The 25,950-nt window shown below is 41.7% G+C and overlaps 2 protein-coding genes across 3 annotated transcripts in view; one reads left to right on the top strand and one right to left on the bottom strand.

Annotated features, from left to right (window-relative positions):
* prss12 (serine protease 12) overlaps positions 1-18,385 on the bottom strand; it is a 25,113-nt gene extending 6,728 nt beyond the window's left edge. The window contains exons 1-12 of one of the 2 annotated variants that reach the window (XM_019876775.1): positions 18,320-18,385; positions 14,772-15,207; positions 13,505-13,643; positions 12,157-12,329; positions 11,916-12,066; positions 11,625-11,803; positions 10,844-10,985; positions 10,542-10,762; positions 7,674-7,815; positions 5,532-5,737; positions 4,896-4,974; positions 3,593-3,715 (exon numbers count right to left, since the gene is read on the bottom strand). In XM_019876775.1, coding sequence (XP_019732334.1) covers positions 3,593-3,715; positions 4,896-4,974; positions 5,532-5,737; positions 7,674-7,815; positions 10,542-10,762; positions 10,844-10,985; positions 11,625-11,803; positions 11,916-12,066; positions 12,157-12,329; positions 13,505-13,643; positions 14,772-15,087 — 1,871 coding nt within the window. In that variant the 5' untranslated portion in view covers positions 15,088-15,207; positions 18,320-18,385. The remainder of the gene's footprint in view (positions 1-3,592; positions 3,716-4,895; positions 4,975-5,531; positions 5,738-7,673; positions 7,816-10,541; positions 10,763-10,843; positions 10,986-11,624; positions 11,804-11,915; positions 12,067-12,156; positions 12,330-13,504; positions 13,644-14,771; positions 15,208-18,319) is intronic. The other variant, XM_019876776.1, reaches the window with a different exon arrangement.
* On the top strand, positions 17,586-25,950 carry mettl14 (methyltransferase 14, N6-adenosine-methyltransferase non-catalytic subunit). Its single transcript, XM_019876777.1, has 11 exons — positions 17,586-18,002; positions 18,337-18,425; positions 19,931-20,018; positions 21,291-21,368; positions 21,602-21,689; positions 21,763-21,853; positions 22,337-22,478; positions 22,953-23,045; positions 23,813-23,929; positions 24,782-24,992; positions 25,089-25,950. Exons 1-11 carry the CDS (start codon positions 17,937-17,939, stop codon positions 25,394-25,396), a joined length of 1,371 nt encoding a protein of 456 aa, XP_019732336.1. The 5' UTR covers positions 17,586-17,936; the 3' UTR covers positions 25,397-25,950.

The following is a 25,950-nucleotide window of genomic DNA, read 5'->3' as shown; positions in this document are numbered from 1 at the left end:
ACAGACTTGTTTAAGATCACACAGCGTAATTTGGGTGGCATTTTATTTCGTATTTTTAAATCATCTTTTTATTTTCGACTATCTGTAAATTTAGTTTCCTGCTCTTAATTGTGAATGCATACTTGATGGTTTTAAATGCTCCTGAAATTAAGTGCTGCTTGACGAGCCTATATTGTGTATGTATGTGACGTCACTGAAGGCCTAAGGTTGAAATGCACGGCCCGCCAGTGCCTAGAATAGAAGCTACTATTGTGGCTGCGGTTGCATTATGCATCTACTGGATGGAGCTACGCTTAAGGGGATATAATACAATAAAATACAGCTTTATTTATATAGAGCCCTGGCTGCGGTTGCGTTATGCATCAACTGGATAGAGCTATGCTAAAGTTACAATCCAGCTTTATTTATATAGAGCCTCCACAACCGTTGCAGCTGTAACAAAGTGCTTTACAGAACATTTAAAATACTATGTCAAAGAAATCAGAATATTGATCCGAATATAAGGCAGAGTGGATTATAAAGCGCACTGTCAGCTTTTGAGAAAATGCAATGCTTTTAGGTGGGCCTTATAGTGCGGAAAATACGGTATTTCATTTTACTGGATCCCAAACACACTCAAAAACGATTTGAGAATGATAACAGTAAATCTGTCATTCTGTCAGCAAGTTTATGATTCGATCTGCGTCACAAGGGCACACGATGAAGCCTTTCTAGTCACTTGTTGACATGTTTGGGCGTTTCTGAAAACGTGTCTGAGGAGGCAAAAAGTGGGTTATCTTGAGGCCGACAGAGAAGGAGGAAAATAACTTTTGAAAGAGCCACGTCAGAAGACCAAGAAAATACCTCAACAATGCAAACAGAATGGTCGAACACTTAAAAACGTTTTGACATCTATAAACACACACTCCATCCATCTGTTAATGTGTTTGGTATCAGGTATCCAGTAAGTAATCATGATACCCAAGTTACCTTTTCCATGTTCAAAATGGTCTCGAGTTTTGTTACAGTTGGCAGGCCCTGAGCTGTACAGTCCCAAAATATAAATAGAGATAAGCTGCATGGAGGCCAAATAATATCAGGTCATCTTTTCTGAGCCGCACGGAGCACCAATAGTCGTGTCATACATGACGTGGCTTCCGAGCTGAATACTGATGCTTGAAAAATCATGTGCACAGAGAAAAGGTGAGGAGAGGGGAGTAGGCCAGCTGGGATTTAAAATGCAAGAGGTGCGTTAGTCACACATGACATTTTCAATCTTATCTTAGCCAAATATGCATTTTTAATGAGGCAGACTCATTGTTTGATTTATGACAATTTGTAAGAAGCAAAAAAAGGGAAAATCCCACTAAACGACATTCCAAGTGTGTGTGTTTTTTTCATTTTAGTTTTTCAAATCCCAATAAAATGACATCTTTGTGTGCGAGTATATATATTTCATTTTTTCTCATTTTTAAAATCCTACAAAAGTGACATTCTTAGTGTATGAGTGGATATTTCTTCTTTTTTGTTTGGTTTTAAAATGCCACTCATTGCATGTCTTTCGACTCTTCATCAACCAAATAACCAATCGAGTTAGGGTAGATTTTAAATATATGTAATTATCCTTGAACGTCAATTCTCTATCTCACCAAGCCATTTCTGCCAATCTATGCTTCCAACTTTGTGGGAACAGTTTCAAGAAGGCCCTTTTCTATGACCCACAAAGCGAGATCCATCAAGATATTCTTGGAGGACAAGGATATGGAACAATTTGACCTGAAAGTCCGAAATGTATTTGCTTTATTATTAAATTATTTAATTTTGGTGTCGTTTTGACCCTGATTTTGATCTTTTTGGCTATCTTTATCATTTTAAAATACTGTATATAGTTTGTGTTAGTTATCTAAAGCTATTATATAATTAATGCTTACATATTACTGATTACTGGAAGTCGCTGCTTGGAATTGAAGCGGATTTACATGGGACAAGAGATGTGAGCCAATCTCTTTTTCGTCAATGGACGCTACAGCTTCTTGTTTGCTTTCAAACTGAGCTTGTAGCAGACGTGTGCACATTTTCAGCATGACGTCTTTGATCCACTGGTGAAAGGACACTTTGATTCTCTCTTCTTTCATCTGTAACTGCTTCAAACAACAAAGTGTATGCAGAAAAAGTGGTTAAGATTGCACGACTGTCTGTATCTTATGTGTTGTGTTGTGTTATTTTATCATTTTATGTTAACTGTTCTGTAGATGGCTGGCGCGGGCACCCGTAGCTGCTCCTCTCTCTCCTGTGGTTGAGAGGAAAGGAATTTCATCTGTGCTGTATGTTGCACAAAGAGCACATTTGACAATAAAGGTGACTTGGACTTGGACTTACTGATATAAATACTATAATGATAAAGCGCCATATGGAGACACTTCTTTCCATTGCCAATTAGTACGTTGTACATTTTGAGAAAAATATATTGAATTTAATTGTTCGTAGTTGAAATTATGGACTTTTATAAAGCATGTTTTCTTCCAATTTCACTTCCTGTAGTTGTAGTGGATGGGTGGCTCAATACTTGGATTCCCACAGAGAAGTGGTACAGGGGTGATTACTGTTCAACTTTCCAACCATTTTCCAGCCCCTATTTGAAGAAAGTGGAAGTCAAATCTATTTTGAATTTCCAGAAGGTTTTAAGATTCATCGCAGGTTTTCAGTGGTTTTTTTCTGTCAATCACCTTAACATTTTTTTTAGCTGTTTGGTTTTACACCTCCAGTAGTGAAAACAAAAGACCGTGGGAATGGTTTATGAAAAGTTAAAGAGAAGGGTATAGTGAGTTACTTCTTCCTCTTCTTAATGTGGAAAAGTTGGGATTTATTGGTGTGGGGTCGGTGTTGAGGTCAGGTTTGGGTATAAAATTAAATGCAGGCTATATGTGTTCTATAACAAACCACCACTTTTCCTTCCTGCTGACTTCTCTGCTGTGTGCATTAGCGAACCAGATGACATTTATGGATTAACTATACGGTGAGCACCAAACCACAGCTGATCACTTCACCATGGCACTTCCAAGATTACGTCCACGTGGATTCATTTGGGAATAAAAAATCCAGTGGTCAGTTACAAGAATTTTATTATTGAGTATCTTCACTGAAAACACACCTTAAGGAAAATTTATGTTGAAGCCAAACTTCCACGACTCAGTTTATGTGGAAAAGCATAAATCTGTTAGGTAGGTTGTTTACCAGGAACGTTGCAGAACTCCTTCTTATGAAGTCTGTAATGTGTTTGTTTTTTTTTTAATGCCATTTTATCTTCCTACTGGAATGTGACAAATTGCACGATCAAAACAAATCACTTCCAGTTAAGCCAAAATTTGAATGTAACAACACATTTTGCTCTGATTGTTTTCCATACTTAAATTTGCGTGAACTCTTGTTGCTCCTGAAATGAACTAGGATAAGTACAGAAGCCTGGAACTGCCGATGGCAAACATTTTCAACTGGAAAATATGTTCAAGCTCCTAACAGGTCTCATTTTGCTTGTTCGTTTCCATGAATGAGAGATTGCATTCCCCAAGATGCTTGTGCATGTGAAATAAACATATCAGGTGTATGCTTTTACTTCTTGAAGCAGTGTGCCGATGTGAGGACCCAACAGGTGTCAATCAGAGTCGCTCCACACACCAGCCTCCCGTCTCCTCGGGACCCCCGCAAACGTATCGCAGCCTGCCATGGCCAGCCACTCCTAAGACACAAATGTAAATGCACTCAGGAAAACAGAGTGAATTTTGTCAATTGAGTGAAATTGGTTATGAACAAATTGATCACAAAATGATCACTGGATAGTTCAATATGATCTACTTTGGCTGAATGCATGGTCCCCAATGCACATTAGGTATTGAAAATGGAAAGTGAATTGTTAAACATTGGAAGTTACGCTTCATTGGACACACCTGCCGCACCCCCCAGCGCATCTCGCAATTTGGTAACAAAAAGTAGACAACCTTTTAGACTGGCTAATAGGTGGTCTATTTTACAGCATAGGTGGTCAACGCGATTTTGGTGTCTTTAATCGAGGCGCGGGCAGACAGAATTGTAGATCCACGGACGTGTGTGGTGGACCTCATGTTATTTCATTCATATATAGGTCACCGGCGTGTGATAATCCCTCTGAATTATTGTAGGAATCAACACATTCAATGAATTATAATTATTACCATCTTAAAAAATATTTTAATAGCACCCCCTTCACTATGGCACTCACGGACGCACATCCAGTAGGTACAAGGCAGTCACCAACTGCATGTCACAAACACGGCTTACTTCATCATCCGGAAGCCGAGATATTACAGTTTACATTCCAACGTCATGCACGAACTCCAGCAAGTCTAATTTCTTTTTCTGCAATGTTCAGGCGCGGCATAGGTACTATGGCATACACTCCGATTTTGATGCAAATGAGGGTTGCTCCAAGGACTGGCCGGGAAAACACTACGTTGCATCCCACAATGGCTCACAAAGGCGCAAACGCCCCATTCCACCAATTTTTACAGACACAAAGGCTCACCACCCATGCGCACTGCGCTAGACTTGCCCCGGGAACAAAAATTTTGACTTGCATAGAAAATAATGTACTTTGCACATGTCCTCCTCCCATCTTAATTCTCGCACGTGAACACAAACAAAGTGTCTGGAGTTGTTTATGGTTTAATCTAAGTACTGTACTCTGTTTATTTAAGTGAGGGCTGAGCCGTACTGCTGACATTCTCCGTCACTTACTGTCACGTATAATAAAATTGTCTTGTCTCGCTGCGCTTCAGATAAATTGTTGCCATTGTATTATTTTGACTATAAAAGGTGTTCCATAACGCATATCCTAATCCGTGGGTCTTTTTTAAATCTCTTCCATCACATTTTGGCCTCACCTCAGAGAGTTCTCTCCTCCGATGATTCGACGCTGCCGAGTGTGTATGAGCCGCAGCCCACAAATCTGATTGACAGGAGCTGATCGAGACAGAAGAGAGATGTTTATCTATCAGCGTGTGTGAGAAAGTCTGGGACGGCGGTGATTGCTTAACCATATTGTCAGGTTCTGTTGTTGTAATATTACTTTTTTTTTCTCATTTATGTCTTGAAATTCTTCTTTTTATAATGCACAGTGGTCTGTCTTGCGCAAGGAATATAATCATTGACTAAATATCCAAAAGTAAGGTCATTTATCAGAGGTGTTGACTTACTACAGAGTATGCAAGTGTCCACAGCTAGTGTAATGTGCAGGAAACAAACAGCAACGTGAGTCTGCCTCCAGGTGTGGCAGACAGGGTGAATCAATAACATAGAAAGGGTCTATTTCACCATCTGGACATATTTACACACACTAAGAAGGGCCTTGCTAAAAATATCACCCTGAGTTATCCTGGCTCATTAGTTTCTCAGTACAGTACGCCGCACAGGGCTGTGCAGACTCATATCACACGAAGACACAACCGATGATTCGCAGGCCGCTCAGATTGGTATCAAACAATCCAGAAAAGAAAAATATACCGTCGTAACCGACTCACCTTTGGCCTCTTTGTGGCCTGGCTGGAGTTCACCATAGTCACAGATGACTCCAGCGTCCTCGCTATGGCGGCAGTTGTGAATGCCGGGGGCCTGCTTGATGCAGTCGGCGATGGAGCGCTCATCGCCGCTGCATTTCACGTTGTCGACGTGGATGGGCCCCGTCCCCTCGCCAAAGTACGCCATCACACGGGCTTTGGCCGGCCCGCTGGAGAGGACAAGCGCCAGGTTGAGCATGTTTTCCCAATGATTATAATTTATCAGCAATGTCACAATCCAGTGTATTTCAACGGAACAATATTAAGCTAAGTGTTAGTATTTCCCAATTTCATTTTATTTGTGCGGATTAATACTGAGTCCCATTTGATTATACGGACAAGTTAACTAATTAATTTTAAAAAAAATTTAACAATGCGCTAACAATGAGCACTATATTAAAATATATAAATCAAATATGAATATAGAAGTTGACATAAAAAAGGTAGAATAAAATACCACAGTTGCCAAAAAAATAAAAATAAAACGTTTCTATTTACAAGCATATTGAAAATGACATGACATACTGTATGTAATAGGCATATCAAAGGCAAAAATAAAAAATCCACACATAAACGTCTGACTCAAATCCCAGTTCAAGTATAAAAATATGACGCAAATGCTCCTTAGAGTTTCATGATGACTCAGTGTGACGGAATAATCCCAGTATGTGTCATCCGAGTCAATTTGGGTCAAAGATGAGGCTGTATATAATTTGTGTACATTTTTGCTTTATCACCCCAAGAGAATTGTCTAACCACGGGGGAGGTGTTGTGTATTTAACGACCTTTCACCACACCCTGCTTCAGACAGAATGATGATCCTAACTTGGCCTTTGCACGTCTCCAACACGCTCCACTGTGCTCTCATGCTTATGTTCTCCAGATGTGGCTTTCACCTACACACACGTGTGGAAGAAAACGGGAAGCCATGTGTTGCAGGGGGAGCGAAGACAGTTTTGTGTCCATATGACAGCGCTCCCTCGACAATTACTTGTTATGGAAAAGGTGACAGCATCTCGGAGGGATGGGATAATAGGATACAGAATGAATGAGATATGCCGTCACGGAGCACAATATGCTCTCCCTTAGAGGCTGTTTATTTTGGTATTTACAAAATGATGTACAGCTCAACTATTTAAAAGTGAAGAAATGACGGTTAAACTATTGGGCAAGACATTTTACGAATGTATCTTGAACGCAACAGTTGACTTCAGCTATTTTTGTTCAACTCAAAGCTCAGTTTGAGTGTGATGAGTTATTGAGCGGAAACAGAGATACAACGTGAGATGAAGAGATGAAAAGCAGAGGAAAAAGACGGGATGGGATGTGAGCGAGACAGATGCCAAGTCCAACGCGTGATGATAGATTCTGCAAGCAGAGATGATGTTCTGGATTTACTTAAGCGCGAGCATAATAACATCCAGAGTGATCACGCTGCTATGCATCAGCTCAAAGGAGTTGTTCCCAGAGTCCCCGGGAACTACTTTCATCTGCAACAACTTTAGGTAGCCTTTCTTTATAATGAGCTCAAATGAAAGGGCAGTCTCTGAAATTCTGACAAAGATGATCCTGCTTATGCAGTTTTGATGGACACCTGACAACCAGATCTCAGATCTCTATTGGACAAACCTCTTGAGGTCATTCCATAGATTTTTAATTGGATTCAGGCCTTGGCTCTGAAAGATATTGACTTTTTTGTGATGAAGTCATTTGGATGAACAAAATCCATCTTGTCTCATAGAAGCAACTTAGCTGTTTTGATAATCAGGTCATTTCTTTAGCATACAAATTAGCTTTATTGTAGTGGTGGCTGCGGCTCAGTCATCCTGTGACCAAAGCTCTGACTGTCAACTGTCCAAGTGTCCTTGGGAAAGACACTGAACCTTAATTTGCTCCCAGTGGGTCTGGCAGTGTCTTGCCTGGCAGCAGCCGCTGAATGGAGTAAAAATTTGTGTGTGTGTGTGAATGGGCGAATGTGAGGCTTTGTAAAGTGCTTTGGGCTGCTAATGGTGTAGCTAATGTGCGAGATAAGTGCATTCCATTTACTATTGAAGATCAACAACCACAATATTGTCCATCTTCAGCTGCCGAGATCAGTTCACATACCTGAATCCCATCTGTCGACACACAACTTCAGCATCTCGATCATTCCATCCATCATCACACACCGTCCCCCACTGACCGGATAGATAGATCTCCACCCGCCCTTCTCTGGGGCTTTCTCCTCCCACGAGCCTCACTGGGATACCTGAATAACACACACACACACACACACACACACACACACAGATGTACGTGTCTTTGTAAAAATCCCCAACTGTATTCATGAGCCTCAGACATCCACCCACTACAACTCTACCTGTAACAACCCCAACATCTGACCAACATACACACCCACCTTCTTCCACAACTCCAATGGGCAAAGGAGATCACACAAACACCTAATTTAGACTGAACAGAGTCAGACACTGTCCCGGCAGCGATTTAGTCCCTATCTAGTTAATGCTATATGCTTCTGAAAAGCAACATGTCTGGAAGAAAAAAAAAAACATCCACATGTGGGCATGTAGACTCATGTTTCCAACAGCTGCAGCACCTTTCTTCTTTCCTGCAGATCCCTCCACTTAGCCGTGTGGGTTTTTTTTTCTGCTTTTGAAAACATGATTTACTCCCACCGTCTCTCTGTTGAATGCACACTCTTGCTCTTTTTCTTTCAACGGTATTTATTCACAGCATTCATCAAAGCAGTTGCAGCTGTGTAAAGGGGGAAGTCAATTTATGACAGGAATAAGTTCTGTGCAGCCCCACAAGTCTAAACACAGCATTCTGAAGAAGATTACGTTTGTGGAACATGAGTCAAACAATAAAATCAACCCGTTTTTGTCCATCTCAGAGAGCGTCCATTTTAACACTTGCTGTCGACTGAAAATGACACCACAGTTGCTCAGGACTCTTTACCACCAGTCAATCACATGACCATAAATGTCCTTATAAGCATCCGTAGTTCAAAAATCACTCCATTGCACTTTTTTGGCAACCTTTGATTTTCTTTGCTGATTGCTTGGGTGAGATCATACAATTCATGGAACAATTCGTGGGTAATCTGGGGTCCACTGTGGCCGGCAGTTTACCAATTTAGGTCACTCTCAAGTGTATGTCTATGGTGGTGATAGAGGAAGGCTCATTGTTATCGTTTTCTGACAACATCTATGCACTAACATAACCTCAGCGTGATGCTCTCCGACAAGAGAAGAAAAAAATCAAACCACAGAGTGTAACTTGAAAGCCCTGCCTGGCTTATCTACATTGTCTGTCCTTTCTAAAATCAACACAAACCAAGCTGCACTGGGGGAGGTTCCACAGATAAACACTCACAAATCCGCACAAGGAAACTCACAAATGCTTTGCAGTAATGACATAATTCTTTAGCGACCGGAGAATGTTACTCAGGCTCTTGCCAAAGCTACCTAAGCTGCATCGATAAACCCCTAGCATGTGAAACAGCTATTTCTGTCTCCACTGTGTGATCTCTCACCAAAGGAAAGTCTCTCAAGCATTCTTTGCTGCGACGTTCAACAGACTTATCACATACAGTTTATTGTATGTAGCGAAGGCAACAGAACTGAACCCATTCAAACAACTTTGCTCCCTCCATCACTGTTGCTCCTTTCTCCTATATTATTGCCTGCATCCCATTGACATAAGCTTGATTAATGGTGCTAACGCCCCAAACCCTTCCCCCTACTTCTTTATGCCAAGAGTGGCGCTACAGGACCTTTTGAAAAGAGGTTTGAGGTTATGGTTTTACACTTGAGCAGGCAATATGTGGACCCACAAAAGCTTGCAAGCAATGTTTGACCACAAGCAAAGGGGGCTTACATTGAGCAAGCAGGTAGTCATTACTGCAGGTCAGGCTAATCAGCAGACATGCCTAAAAAAAATCTTGCATGACATCACCCTCCACCTGCACTTTTGGGATGTCGGATTTTCTAAAATGAGATTTTAATTGAGTGCAGACTGAGTTTGAGATAGATCTTACAAACGTCTCTATTACGTAGTAGACAGAGGAAATTGGTGTAAATTAAGACTTTGGTTTCCTATGCCTGGCTGCGCTGGAATATGTGTGTTATATACATTAGGAGCAGGGTTAATAGTTAACCAAGAATAAATCCACCATAACATCAATAAATCATCATTGCACGTATTGTATGAGCATGAAATTAGAAGTTGTGGTTGATAATCTCAAATTTCCAGGGGCCCATAGCAACCTTAGATAGTGTTCGGTGTTTACTAACACCACTGCGAAAGACGATATCAGAAAGGTCAGCAGCTCGGTAGAAAGTCACTGCAATTTAGATTTTACGCCATAATGAAAAAGATAATTTGTGGTTTGTTCATTCAAAATTTGTGACTCACAAATGTACTGTACATACATTTGCAAATGTGGTATCATGAGGATTTTATCTGATACAAAAAAAAAGCCAGTGCTGCATTAGCGGAAAACGTCATGTACTGTAATCATAAAAAAGCGGCCCTGCTGTAACACAGTTGGGATCGGTTCCAGCTCACCTGCGACACTTTTGAAGGCCTTTGGCCATAGAGAATGCAGGTTTTGCGCTCCCCGTTCGCCAGCTCGCCAATGATGAGGTGTAATGGGGAGTGACGTGGTAATTACTTCCCATGCTCGCCTCATACACAAGCGGCCAATTTATCTGTCAAAATTGCACTGCTAACAAGCATGAATGTCCATATGAAAAAAAAACAAACTAAAAAAAAACTCAGGATGTACAGTGCATACAGTAATCTGCTGGTTGTAGCAAAGTAGGTGGACCTACAGAAAAGACGGATATTCTTTCAAATGATTGTTCTTCGGTAACAGTGACCTTCTAGCGATGCATATATACGTATCACGTGTATTTAGTATGTGCCCGTACGACAGTTTAAATGTCACTGTGTGATAAGATTGCGTCTTACTAGTCGGGAGGCCATCTCCAAGGCGTTCTGCATTGCATGCGATGTTAACGTCTTCGTGGTGTGTGCAGTCATGACGGAGCCACTCCTCCCGTTTGCAAAGCAATAGGCTGGGCTCTTTGCCTGTGCAGCTCACGTCATCCAAAAGAATAGGACCAGACGCAACCCCGAAGCGAGGGACCGGCGTGATGTCGAGGCCTTCAGGGACCAGAGTTTGGCCTAACCTGCACAGTCCACACAAGCATTGTAATGCAGCAATAGATAATGACATGACACATACTGTATAGGTTGGGGGCACTGTTTACCTGTAACCGAGTTGGCGGCACACGACTTGAGTATTTGAGTCTGTCCATCCATCATCACACACTGTTCCCCACTGTCCACGGTAGAAGACCTCTAAGCGTCCCTCGTTGCTCCCAGTCCCGCCCACTAACCTAGCAGTACCGTCTGTGGAGAGAAAAGACTGACATTGACTGTGAGGAAAAGACGGGAGGTGGTTAAAATATTCTACTGTCTTGGAAACAAAAGTAATTGTCAACTGCAAGCATACATCCATTTTCTATAGCCTTTGTAGTGTATACAGAAGAGCTGTGGGTGAGCTGGACGCTATCCCATCGGACTTGGGGCGATCGGCGAGGCACGCCATCACAGGGCTGTCTAGGCAAACAACCAGTCACACTCACATTCATACCTATGAACAATTTAAAAGAATTTGGTAAATCAAAATCAAAATCATGCATGTTTCAAAATGTGATACAGAGCCTGAGGGAAAATGCATGCAAGCACTGGTAGACCATGAAACTCCAGACAGGAAGCTCATAAGGAATTGTGATGTCGATGTGGACACCACTTGTGCACTGCATCGCATGTAATGGAATGTAATTAAAAAACAAAAAAACAACCTTTGGTTAGAGTGAATGATTGATGATTTGGTCGAAGAGTCCTGTTTATTTGGGACATTCATTATTTTGCATCCTGCTACCGTATATTTACAGAGTATTATAAATATCTAACGGATTGTGTCACCCTATTTTTTTCTGAATCAAAGCACCATTACTTCATGATGATGCAGGTAGCTTCAGTTACCTGTCAGAGGACTGCAAGAGACGCCGGCGTCCTCGGAATGGAGGCAATTGTGTTCTCCCCAAGCACTTTTCGGACACTGCTCCACAGTCAGTTCATTTCCTGTGCATCTCACCTCATCCAGCCATACACGGCCAGAGCTCTTTCCATAATGGGCCTGGCGCCATGCCCGTGCTACACCACTGAAAGTAAGAAATAAAAGTGTAGAGGAAGTATTGAAAAACATACTGGACTTTCTGTCTGGTTGCTTCTGGTTGATGACTAGCTTAGAACTTTAAAAGCGCATGCCTTCACCTCAGCCCCAATTGTCGACATACCACCTCTGCATCACTGCCGTCCCATTGGTCATCACATATGGAGCCCCATTGGCCTGCATGGAACACCTCGACTGTGCCCTCCGACATTGTCTGGCCGCCTATCAGCCGTATAGGCAGCATCACTGCAACTGATGAAAATGTGAACATAGGACTCAGCACTTTCATACAGAAGTATTTCATCAAATCCATCCAAAACCTTCAAGAGGTTGTTGACCTACCGTGCTGTTTAGTGCAGGTCACAGCTGCACTCATGGAGCACTCGCCTCCATTCCACAGGGTTTTGGGACACTGAAGCAGATCGGGCTCATCTCCCTGGCAGCGGACAGCCCGCCAGTGGAACTTAGCCATGCGCGGACGAGACAGAGGGAGCGCATGGGCCCGGCCTGAGAGGCTAAAGGGGAATTGGGGCTCAGAATATAAATCCAGGCAATTGAACAAAAATGAACATAGATTTGAGATGAGAAATGGATTCCACAGAGAAACCCAGTCTGACAGTTTTGATTGTTAAGCTGGTTAGGAGACTTTCAAAGCACAAAGGCCTCACGCTGCCTGGAATGCCCTTTAGCCACACGCAAGTTTATGATCTGCCATTCCCGAGCAAATATACCGTAAGCACTTTTGCACCCTGCAGTGTCCAATAACTGGTCATGTGACGCCCATCAGCGCTGTGGTAATTCTGCCAGACATATGGCTGACATTTGCGCTCTCTGCATTCTGCAATGAGTTTGCCTCTTGCATGAAAATGCAAGCATGTGTGCCAGAGCTGGTTTTAGTGTCAACAGATGGAAGTGTGCAACGTGGACCCACAAGTCATGACAACATATGTGTTTGTGACCATTTTTTTTTTTTTTTTACAATTCAAAGTGCTACATTCGATGACGATTTGTTAAGAGTTGAAAGGAAATGTAAGTTCATATTAGGCAAGATGAGAGCAGGAACATGTGTCACAGGAGTGGTGGTAACAAGGTAAATAAGTGGAGAGCTAAAGGTATTCCAATACCTCTCGGGTCTAGGGAATGAAGGTTTGGAATGCAAAGGGCACTGACAAAAAGAGAAAAAAAAAAGCAAAAAAAAAAAAAAAGAGCGCTGTTGTGCAAGGGCCATTCTCAAGCCTTCCTACCAATTTCCAATCATGCGCTCACCATCTGTCAAATACTTTAAGACAACGTAGCATTGTGATTTTTTATGGCGCACCTGCATCGAATATGTAAGCCACGCACGAGATGGTTGCACACAACTAAAACCAGTGTTCTTTTTATGTAAAATAAAAATGGTGGGAAACAGAAACAATTCAATGGTCATTTACATGAAAACGAAGCCTGCCCAATCTATGAAAGCATAAACCAGGATCTGAAAATGTGGCCTTCAACAGAGAGCAAATGGTAAAAATAATATAAAAACACTTAGGAAATTCATGGTTTATTACTGTACATTATTTCCAAAATTCAATCATGACTTTGTATCGCACATAATACTGTCAGGAAATGGTTGGCCACTCATCGAAGTGAGTTACCGCTGATGAACGCATATGTCTGAACGGGAATGTATACATGTGTGTACACTTACCCCCTGCCCAGCTGCCTGCACACAACTGTAGCGTCTTCATCTCGCCAGTCATCGCTGCACACGGAGCCCCACACACCACCCAGATAGACCTCCACCCTGCCATCCAATTTGGAGCGGCCCCCTTGCAGACGAACTGAACCTTGGCATGCACAGCAAGGGACCCCTTGTGTAAAAGCAGGTCTTTTTCATCAAAATGATGCAAAAGAGCTATTGTATAGGCAAGGGAAATCTATCAGAGATGACGACACACACACACTACAGCAGTTGCGTTCATGTGTGGGTAGTAATCTGTCAAAAAAGCATGATTAAATTACTGTATCATACTTCACTTCATTAAACCACATTATCAACGCTCCATGAAAAGAAACAAAGACAGATAAGGTGCTTTTTAACATGGTAAAACATCTGCATGGCATTTTGATTCAACAGACCACTCTTAACGTCATTGCCCATTTACCAGGGTGTCTTTAAAGTAGATAGAGTAGATACACAGGCAAATGATGGCCATTCGGAGTTACTTATCAAATGACTCTTACAAACCACATCAACTTTTGCATTACACTTGTTAAAAGTTATATTGAGGTTGTTATTTGTTATTATTCCAGTTGCATTAAATGTTGTTGAAAATGTTATTTCTTGGATACATGCATGTTTTGAATATGGTTCCAAGACACCCAAATACAGCAAATCTCACCAACATAGTTCACTGATTCTTCAACATTTCAGAAAAAAAGGTGTACAATAACATCGAGAATTGCATGGCATTGCAAATTATAACGCACTGTAATAATTGGATTAACGTGCACTAATAATAAAGTTATCACAACAGCAGTAGTTACATGGTTGTCCTTTGTTTTTACATTCACATTGTAGAAGATACCTAATTTGAATTGATAGTCCAAATATACTTAACAAAAAAATAAGTGCTATATTTGCAGAGGCATACTTTTATTGCCCCTCTTGTAATGGTTACAACTGTCTTGTTTTGTAGTATTTCAAAACAACATTGTTGCATTTTATTGTGCAGACCATTGTGTCAAAGTAGATCATTCATAAGGAGATTTGGAAGTAGTGATCTCCTGATTTATTTGAATCCACAATAAACGTTTTTGCAATGTGACAAAGGCCTATTTTCCTTGACTGCGAATGTAAAATAACTTTGAAAACGTAATTTTAATGGCATGTTAATACTGCATAAAAGCCAATGGATGTTCAAGGATATGCTGTTCCGTACATGTGATGTGGTTCCAAGCCCGCTGTTGTTTACCTTGTTTACAGTCACAGTAGCCCCAGTCCACCCTGCCTCTTTGGTTCCGGAAGAAGCACCACGCTCGGATTCTGCCGTCAGGGTTCCGGCACTGATTATGCTCCCCGACGCCTTTGCCCGGGTGACGCTCCGTGAAGCCGCCCACCTCACTCCAGTTCATACACCGTGCGCCGGACTCGGTGACGTCGATCGCGCCCCGATACGAGGCGCCTGAGCCACGGCTCCGGGCGCAGTCGCCGAACGGTTGAATAAATGACGAGTGGCCGCCGCTCGGCCACAGGAGCGCGGCCGTGAGGGCGAGGAAGACCGCCGTCATGCCGGGGATCTGGCGCTTGGATCCCGGAGGTTCGCACGCGGCGAGAATGGCATCAGCTGAGGAGAACGAAGCTTCCCAACCAGACACATCGCCCTGGCGTGGGACGGGAGGGAGAGTGGGCTGGGAGCAGATCAATGAAACTGCATTACAGTGCTCTGTGTGTTGGTATCCACATTAAGCAGGCTGACTCCTCAAAAGAAGATGCTGAGGCTATACACACATTATAAAATCATAAAGCAAATGGTGCATTTGCCTTCAAAAAGAGGTTATGTCCAGAAAAGGAGTTAATCATGAAAATACTGTTTTCAATGGAAGTTTTTACACAGGGGCCCCAGATCCCTGAGAAGTTTGGAGCACCTATAAAACTGAGACGCATGCATGTACAAAAAATGTCAAATTAAATATCACAATTGCACATTATAGTGAATACAAATATTTAACCTAAATCCTAGTGAAGTTGAGATAGTGTGTACAACGTAAATAGAAACAGAATACACTACAATGATTTGAAATCATTTTGCACCTACATTCAATTGTATAAAGACAAGTTGTATCAAACGGATTTTTTTTTTCCAAATATTCACTCATTTTATGTTTGATGTCTGAAACACGGTCCCAAAAAAATCTGGGACAGGAGCATAGTTACCACTGTGTTACATCACCTTTACTTTTACCAAGAGTCAATAATCGTTTGGGAGCTTAAGGCAGCTATTGTTGAAGCTGTGTTGGTGGAATTCGTTCCCATTTTTGCTTGACGCCTTGGGTCTCCATAACGCTTCATGTCAGTATGAAGCACTATGACGTCCTACCCACCTGGACGTCCCGTTTCCTCCCACATACAAAAAACATGCATGGAAAATTTATGGAACACTCTAAATTGTCCGAAGATGTGATTGTGAGTGTGAATGGTTGTTTATCGATGTGTGCCCTGTAATTGGATGGTGTTAGGTCTAAAGTCTAAAAGACTCGACCGACCCGGGCAAAGAACAGGCACGCACACGGAAATAAGGTTTTGACTGCTGCAGCAGGGAAGAACAGGGAGGGCACGAGGTCACAGTGTGCTCGGCTCACAAGATCTCCTGTTCCACCTGGATCCTCCCGCCGCAGAGTGTTTTTATTAAAAAGAAATGGATCATGCGCAGTGCAAACAATGGAAAAGTACTGGTGAAATTCTGTGGGATCGTGTGAGGAATGTGGTGCGTGTGGGAGATGTTCATGTGGGAGATACTTTGTGTGAACACATAGGTACAAGATAAAATGAAACAATGGGCCATTGAGAAATACACACAAATATAAGAGCTTACTTTACATTTCCCCCCTGTTGTGGATTTCGAAAACATCAATGAAAACAATTCCGTTGGATTCAGATGGCAACCAGTTCAGGGTGTACCCCGACTACTGCCCAAAGACAGCTGGGATAGGCTCCAGCACCCCTGCGACCTTTGTGAGAATAAGGGATAAGAAACTGGATGGATGGATGGATGAATGGATGGATAGATGGATGGATGAGATTTGCAACATTTCAAACACGAAATACAATTGAAAATATTCCAATGATGCTAGTAGCTATGAAACAGTTCGTTTACTCTCATTATTTCCATGTTTATTTATATGTATTAACTTTTTAAAATCCTGGACCGTACTTTTAATCTTTGATGTACAGTACTATTTTTTTTAACAAGTACAGTACAGTCCTTTTTTTAAGTACAGTTCTTTTTCTTTGGGTAGGTAGAAAAGTGTGATACAAGCCCATTTACCATTTAACCAAAAGTACTGTAGTACATGTGCGTTTTAGTACTGTAAAGCCTTAGCCGATGCATTTTTACTTGATTCTAATGTTGGCCATTATGGTGATCATTGGAGAGCAAAAGCAATTTAGAGGTGGAATTTAAGAATCAACTGCCAACATGGGCGACAAACAAATGCTGTTCACATGAAAATAAAGGGTCTGTGGTTGTAATCGAGGATAAATAATCTAGTGGAAATTTTCAAAATAAAACACGGCCAAGGGGCATTAACAAGTAAGGAAGAGTGTTTGGAAGTTTGAAAGGTACATTCTGAAATAAATGTAAATAAATATTTATTTAACAAATATTTTGGGTGGTGGTTTCTTTCATGTTTGGCTTATCTGGCGCTATTTACTTTGCCTTGGTAGGCCTGAAGCATCTTTTTTTTTGTTTACTTTATTCAATTTCAAACGTACAAAAAGTGTCGGCATAGTACTGTACATTGTTAACACTATGACAGAAAAGCCCTGTAGCATAATGAAGATATGGAGTATTGTGTTGTTGTTTCATTTCCGAGAGTAGGGTCAAGACGCACAGTGTCAAGAGAGACAAACTATTACCATCTTACACTAATAGAATATCTCCGTACGCCTACGACATAGTAGCGTGTCTTCTCATTGGAGGAAAGCCGGCAACAAACGTCACAACGTCGGGACCTAGTTGGATGACGCCTACATATGAGTGCTTATTTTTTACAGGAGATTGCTGAAACACTCTCAGATGGGCGGTGTCGTCAATCCATATTTCTGTTCTGTTAATACAGCTCCATTCATAATCGCACAGCACTGCCGTGTATTACATTACGAAATCAATTAATTCATAGAAATTAAAATAAAAATATCACACAGCTATTTCTTCCGCTGATTAGAACAACAAAACTACCACCCCCCACTGTCTAACTAAAATGCCCCGGCGTTTACATCGAGCGCTTCCACGGTGGTTTTCCCGTGTAGCAAACATTAGCTAGTCGTGTGCTTCACTGCTGGCCAGTCAATTTTGTCAACATTCCGATGAATTAAATGAGATTAGTTTGCTTTAGCAGAAAACTAAGAAATTGACGAAATGAACAGTCGACTGCAGGAAATCCGCGAGCGACAAAAACTTAGGCGGCAGCTTTTAGCACGGCAGGCAAGTATCTTAGCACTATTGTTATTCATACAGCAGCTAACCGAGTAATTTAATGAAGTCATCGACGAAGTGCTAAACTCATTTGCAGAGTTCTGTTTGTAAATTCGAATACGTGGCAAAACTGGAATATATTCCTCCCAAGTTCGCGTGCTTGTCACCCATGCATGGTTTGCAGAGCACCGCAATAGCAAAGATGTGTATGAATGTAAACACATGGTGCGCGCAATACATCAATGGAAATTAATATCTACACTTTTTTTCACGCACAAAGGCGCATGACCATGGAGCAATGATTAAAATTGCGCAGCATTACTCACTTTTACTTTGTCTACAGTTAGGAGCTGAGAGTGCAGACAGCATTGGGGCTGTGCTCAACAGTAAAGAAGAACTAAAAGAGATAGAAGAGACAAGAGAAACATGCAGGTAAGAAGTTATAAATGCACATGAGTGCGGCATGTCTAGAATTTCCCTCAGAATTAATCATAATAATCATCTACCCAGCTTGCTTAGTTAACAAAAAGTTAAGTGCTGGCTATGAATGTTAGTCAAAGCATGTGCCATGCAGTGTGAGTCTGCTGTAAAAGGAAGGCTTAATTTTTAGAAAAATAAAATCATTACTTTTTTATGATTCTGATGCATACATGAATTGGGAGTGTTTTGATCATTTATTACAGTTTTTGCATGCAGACTGTTTCCACTGAAAACTAGAAAGACCATAAATGTGTGTCGTTTGTTTTAATAAAATACAAAAAACAACCAGTTTTTTTTTCTCTTCAGCATTCCCTTTCTTTTGCTCTTTCATGGTTTTAGGAGTGACTTCCAACTGTTTCTGGTATCACGTCACTATTGCAGTTAAAAATGGTGCCCAAACTAATTCAAGGCTACTCTGATTGTAACGGTTTTCAAGATGTAAGTGGTTCTAGAGTCAGAGGCGGCTCAAAATGTATTCAATGAACTCATCATTTCCACTTTTGGTATAAAGAGGTGTACTAACTTCCGGGCGCTAATCTAACCAACCCCATACCGATTTCATCAAATTCTTGAAAATATACTTGCAATCTGCTGAAATGGCATCAATTTAGCATAATTGATATGTTACATATTAATGATCGCAGTTTTCCAAGTTTCGACTAAGTGATCAAAGCACCATTATCTCTTTTAATGTTGCCATTTGCTGCGTCACAGTACAAGTAGGTCAGTGGAAAAAAATGCTTGTTTTGAAAACAACCACAAAATAAACTAGCCTTTATTGTCACATGCTATGGTGCAGATGGAACAAAATTGAGCTTATGAAAACATCAAAGACTACCAATAACAACATAATACTGAAAGCATTATTAGTAACTACTGCAGGGTGAGGATTGAGGATGAATGTTCTCACTAAGCTGTGTGACAGCATAGATGACGTCATCCTCTTGAGTGAGAAAAGCATGTAGCTTCGTGACTCGTCAGGGAGTCCAGCAAGGAGAAAAACAGAAAGATTGACAGACTGTTGTTTGGTGATTGGAGTTTGCAATCGTTAAATTGTCTCACCAAATGTCCTACCTTTCTCTCTCCTTTGTACAAAGTAGTACCAGCTCACTGCTGAACGTGTTCAAATAAAAAGCAGAAGCGATTCCTCCGTCTTTGAAAAAGTCACAACTTCAGATGACGTTTCCATCTTGAAAAGCACCAGCTCCAATCTATTGACTGTACCTGACAAAAACCCTCGTGAACACAATTTAAAAGACTGAGCTTATTTTTCCTCCAGATGGCATCGCAGAAGCTTGGAATAAACGGAAACCGGAAGCTTGTTCCACCTTCTAATGTTTCCAACAGAAATAACTGCACGTTATGAGTTGCCCTGCATAAAGTCCATTAGGCGCCAACACCTGTATCCAAATTTTATAGGTTTCAGTCGACAATAATGTTGCTGTTGTGTGTTGCAGGGCCTCATTGGATGATTCCGCCCCTACCTCCAAGAAGAAGACTCTGACAGAAGGTGATGACACCGAGGAAGATGTGGAGGAACAAAAAGTGAGTGTTGGTGGCACCATCATAGCCTTCAAATGTACCATAATAACACCTTTTACACGGTGTCCCTAATGCTCAGACTGAGACATCACAGGACAAGCTGGAAATCTTGTTGACCTAAAACAACCCCACGTAGCAAGCGTGTTGCGTATTTGATTCTTCCATCCCTAAGCGGGCTTTAAGAATTTTAATGACTCCCCAGTTGGAGTTTACTCTTTAACTAAACACGCAACAAAATTGATTACACTCATTGCATTTTAAAAACATTGCAAGTGGTAATGCCAAAGTCAATGTACCGTATTTTCCACACTATAAGGGGCTTTGGAGTATAAGGCGCACCTTCAATGAACGGCCTATTCTAAAACAGTTTTCATAGATAAAGCACATTATAAGGCGCATAGAAGAGAAGCTACAATAGTGGCTGCAGTTGCGTTATGCATCCAATAGATGGTAATACGCTAAAGGGAATACAATACAATACAGCTTTATTTATACAGAGCTTTCCACAACCGATGTAGCGGCAACAAAGCGCTTTACAGAACATTTAAACTAGTACTTCGAAGAAATCTGAATATTGATCCATATATAAGGCGCATCGGATTATAAGGTGCGCTGTCAGCTGTTGGAAAATACGGTAAATTCCCAAAGAGGCCAACGCAGGAACAGCCGGTATTTCCATCCATTGCATGATCAGTATTTGTTTCTATTCCGTTTTTTGGGGTTTTTTTTTTTTTTTTTACTTGCTATGCTGATTTCTCATGATATTTACAAGGTCGATTTGAACTTGACAGAAAGAACAGAGAGTTAAAGGATGAAGTACTCAAAGTGCAGTGGGGAATGGGCATGAGCCTATGATGGGAGTTTGGGGTTTTTGAGCTTCAGTAGTTGAATCAATACAAGTGGAGCTGAATGAATGAATGTAAATCGTGAATTCAGTCTCAATCCAAATAAATCGGGATTGATATTATTTCCATAATCGCCACACCATATAATCATGGTCAAGCAACAAATGGAACTCATATCTCCAGGCATCTCTTTATCTGTATCTACTCAGGGTTGATTGCAGTGCCTACTCATTCCTTTCATCTATCCGTAAGACGATTGGCAATCGGGTTTCAGGCTGTTTCTATTTCTTGCTGATATGAGAGAAATATTTTTCCGGATGATGTTGTCATTTTATCATAGTTTCCCTTTTAACTGTTACTTTGGTTTACAATGATGTTCTGATTCGAATGATGATGGATCCCAAGAAATGCTTCTGTTGCTGTGTGTCAGGATGAGGTGGAGGTGCCGCCGCCTGAGGAAAGCAATCCATACGAGGAAGTCTACAAGGACTCAAGTACTTTCCTTAAGGTCAGAAGATAATTTTCTTGTGCACTCCTATGTCACCAAATAAGGACATCCTATGACGACATATATACTACACCGTGATGCAATTGCAGTTCCACATCTCTTTAATTGCAACCGCCTGATGCATAGCTGAGCGAATATGGCTCTGAAAGTGTTTCAAAGGTGTCACAGTTATTAGAGAGCACCACGTGTATGTAATGTTGCGGTGGGTTTTCGCTCCACTCATTTACTTTCAGGGTACGCAGAGCTTGAACCCTCACAACGATTACTGTCAGCACTTTGTCGACACAGGTCACAGGCCGCAGAACTTCATTCGAGATGTTGGTGAGTGGAGTTTGCTCGGGTGAATGTTGATGAAGAAGCGTTCTCAAAAAGTATTTTTGTTGGTGGGGATCAGGCTTGGCCGATCGATTTGAGGAGTACCCCAAACTGCGAGAGCTGATCCGACTGAAGGACGAACTCATCTCCACTACCAACACCCCTCCCATGTAGGCTCAGCAACCATGTTCCACGCCATTTCCACCATTTTTACACAACCTGTAATTGAAAAGGGCCTTTAGTGTTCTCAGTTTCTAAACAGTGAGTGTTGTTAAAAGGACAGGAGATGCAACACAGTGGTGAGCATGCGCCCATCTTTTTTGTAATCTGTTTCAGGCATCAAATTCAAAATGAGTCAATATTTGAAGAAAAAAAACCCATACAAAACAAAGTTTATCAGTTTGAGCATGAAATACGTTGTTTTTGTTGTGCATGCGAACCTTGTGAGGATGAAGTTGACCGGAAAATGGATGGATGGATTGAAAGGATGGATGACAAATTGGTGAAGCGCAGAAAGTGTGTTTGACTGCAAAGCAAATCTTGACGTAGATGTCTTCATGTCGTGTGTGTGTGTGTGTGTGTGTGTGTGTGTGTGTGTGTGTGTGTGTGTGTGTGTGTGTGTGTGTGTGTGTGTGTGTGTGTGTGGTTTTCAGGTACCTGCAGGCTGACCTGGAGCACTTTGACCTGCAGGATTTAAAAAGCGAGTTTGATGTCATTTTGCTCGAGCCTCCTTTAGAGGAATATTACAGAGAGTCAGGCATCAGCCACACAGAGCGCTTCTGGACCTGGGATGATGTAAGTTTGCAAACCAACTTTATCTTGGGAAGAATTCTGAGAATGGATGTGAGCAGCTGCACCGCAATAGTCGTCCTGTGCATATTAGCCATCTTTATCCAGCAGAGGGCAACACGTGCTCATCTGAACATTCGTCTGGCTCAACTGTCCACTGATCCAACCTGCACGTGTTTATATGAAATTATTTTTTTTGTGACTGTTCACATGGCAGTGGGGTGGCCTGCTGATTAGCATGTCTGCCTCACACTTCTGAAAACATGCATAGTTGGTTCATTGAAGACAATGGATTTTTCATCGCTGTAAATGTGAATGATTGTCAAGATGTGCCCTGCAATTGTCCATGGTGTGCCTCACACTCACCAGAAATGAGCTAGCATTGGCTCCAACTCAAACGCAATCCTAATTAGGAAAAGTGCTCTCGAACATGGATGGAAGGAAGGACTATTCCTATGTTTCCTCTCCTTTTGTTTGTAGATCATGAAGCTAGAGATTGAAGAGATCTCTGCCCTTCGGTCCTTTGTCTTCCTCTGGTGTGGCTCGGGTGAAGGCCTAGACTTGGGAAGAATGGTAATGCCAACCGTATATCATATTCTCACGAGTTTGTGGTGTCCACGTGGCTCGAGGAAAGCTTTTTATTGGATAGTTTTTTTTTTTTGTTGCTTGTTTTTTTTTTACTTTGAGTCAAACGATGACAACATTATTTGTATGAATAAAATAGACAATTTTGTGGAGTGATTATTTGGTTGCCTCGTGGTTACCCCCACAGTGCCGCTGAATATTATGTACTTGGTATCCCTCTAGCGGAGACGCACAACGTTTCCTGTTTGGCCAGCTGAGTGACAGTCTGACCTTTTCATCCTCACGAGTACATTTTGTTTCATACCTAGAGTGGCCAATATTTCCGCACTACTGTGGATGCTTAAAAACCTAAAAGACATTGAATCTATAAATCTAAAAACAATTGTAATTGACATTAAAATATCTTAAATCAGTCTTTCAAAAGTCTTAAAAATGTTAGCACGTAATTAGGATTTTCTGATTAATAGTCTCAAAATAAAATGACATTCTTCGATGTTGGACATTAGCAGAGTGCCGGGGCCACAACGTGACTGCCGGGCCATGGATTGTTCACATATTTAAATGAGGATTTGTGGACTTCTGTTGACCAATTTAGGAAGTCAAATCCATGAGTCAGTATCCCGCATCGAAGCGACAATGAACGCGAAATTTTTTTTTTTTTTTTCCCCCTTTGAGCATCAAAATGCAAGCGTTCAAATCATTGTGTATTGATTCATGATTTCACATATACGCGGAACACAATGTTGTGTTCGCAGTGTTTAAGGAAATGGGGCTTCAGGCGCTGCGAAGACATCTGCTGGATCAAGACCAACAAGAATAACCCAGGCAAGACAAAGGCACTGGACCCGAAAGCAGTATTTCAAAGGACCAAGGTACAGCACATTCATCTGACAGAACTCATTTTATTACAAAGACTTTTATTTTTGAATTTCTCACTTCAATGTGTTGGCTCATCAAGACAAATCTTAATATATCAGTGACAACCCACATTAATACAAACTACACTTTTGAAATTCTGATTGAACTTTTATTTTTGAATTTCTCACTTCAATGTGTTGGTTCATCAAGACAATCTTAATATGTCAGTGACAACCCACATGAATACAAACTACACTTTTGAAATTATGATTGGATTCATGAAGTGGACTAATAATCCATCTGGCCTCAGGTCTTGGCCCTGAAATTCAAGCGTGAGCGCCTTATGCAGCCCGATGACTCGAAACATACCAAGTCCACCTCTGAAAGGCTTAGGAAGGTTTTGAACTGGCCAAATCAAAAGTATGGTCTTACGTTTGTATGACCTTCAGGTAGTCTATGCTTAAAAACCTTCCAGTATGACCACGGTAAAATAATTCAGCAATATAAGTGGGCCAACATTCCTCCACGGTCACACAAAATCCTAATCACTGGTTACTGCAAATGTCTTATTTCTGCCAATGGTGGCACAACCAGTTGTTACTAAACAAGTCGGTCCACTGGCAATTACTTTTTCCACATCGGGCCAGGTAGGTTTGCCCCCACATTCACACCCAACTAATAATACTAAAATTTAGCATTCATTATTATTTTCCGGTACCGAGTAATCTTGGTGAGACATTAAAATTGGTTGAGTGAGCTGAAACATTGAAGTGTGATATGCAAAAAAGTAACAACCCAGGAAGAAGACACATTTTCCAGTGCCAAAGTCCAAGCAGACCAAATGTGAAAACGTGGCTTCTTCCTAGGAACACTGCCTGATGGGAATCAAAGGAACAGTACGGAGAAGCACAGACGGCGACTTCATCCATGCCAACGTGGACATCGACTTGATCATCACGGAGGAGCCCGAGATGGGAAATGTCGAGAAGCCCGTCGAGATCTTTCACATCATTGAGCACTTCTGTTTGGGGCGCAGGAGGTTGCACCTTTTTGGACGAGACTCGACCATCAGACCTGGTGTGTCGATCGTTTGTTTGCACGTTGTTGTCTCTTCTCTTCTTGTTCTGCCGGGTTGGTAAAACATCTGTGACTGGCTCCTGTCTCCCCCTACAGGCTGGCTGACAGTCGGTCCCACTCTCACCAACAGTAACTTCAACCCAGAGAGCTACTCCTCACATTTTGCTCTGCCTGAATCCTACCTCTCCGGCTGCACCGAGGAAATAGAGCGACTGCGCCCCAAATCGCCGCCTTCCAAGATGAAGTCCGACCGTGGCGGCGGCGCACCCAGAGGCGTGCGCAGTGGTCCGAATGCAGGAAGAGGTGGAGAGAGAGGTCGGGAAAGAATCCGACCAAACTTCCGCGGAGACAGGGGAGGCTTCCGTGGCCGAGGAGGCCCGCACAGGGGCTTCCCCCCACGTTAGCGCAATCAAACTGACCCGACTGGCGCGAGTTTGGGGCTTCCTTTGACTTGACCGTTGACAAGTTGCTCCTGATAAGGCCCCTATGATTCCCACTCCGAGGCCACATTTGGAGCACCAACGCAATCTCATGTGCCCTCAGACGCAAGCTGCATGTCTGCTTTGTTGACTGTCGACTCCACTCCAGTGGCCTCCAGCAGTGTTGTTTCACCAAAAATTTTTGAATCATTCACCCTGAGACATCGTCTGAATACAATTTTTTTCAAGCACATTAGTATCTATGAAAATTGACAGTTGTGACAGTAATTTAGAAGTGACTTGGGTAGTTGTGCTATTTGGCTAACAAATAGATATTTGAATTATTTTGGGTCCTTTTTTTAAAAAGTCCATTTCACAAAGAGACATTGTACTGCCAAGACTGTGTAAAATGGAAATCATAGCGGAAGACAGCACAAAGGACCTAAAAAGACTTTTTTTTTTTTTTTAATAGTATGTATATTTTTTGTTCTCATTTAGATTGAATTTATCTTATCCAAATAAACCTTTTTACAATTTCA

The sequence above is a fragment of the Hippocampus comes genome, unplaced genomic scaffold (genome assembly GCF_001891065.2).
Source record: "Hippocampus comes isolate QL1 unplaced genomic scaffold, H_comes_QL1_v1.1 scaffold51, whole genome shotgun sequence".
Lineage (NCBI taxonomy): Eukaryota > Metazoa > Chordata > Actinopteri > Syngnathiformes > Syngnathidae > Hippocampus > Hippocampus comes.
The sequence above is the reverse complement of the archived record's forward strand: the minus strand, read 5'-3'. Positions and strand labels throughout refer to the sequence as shown.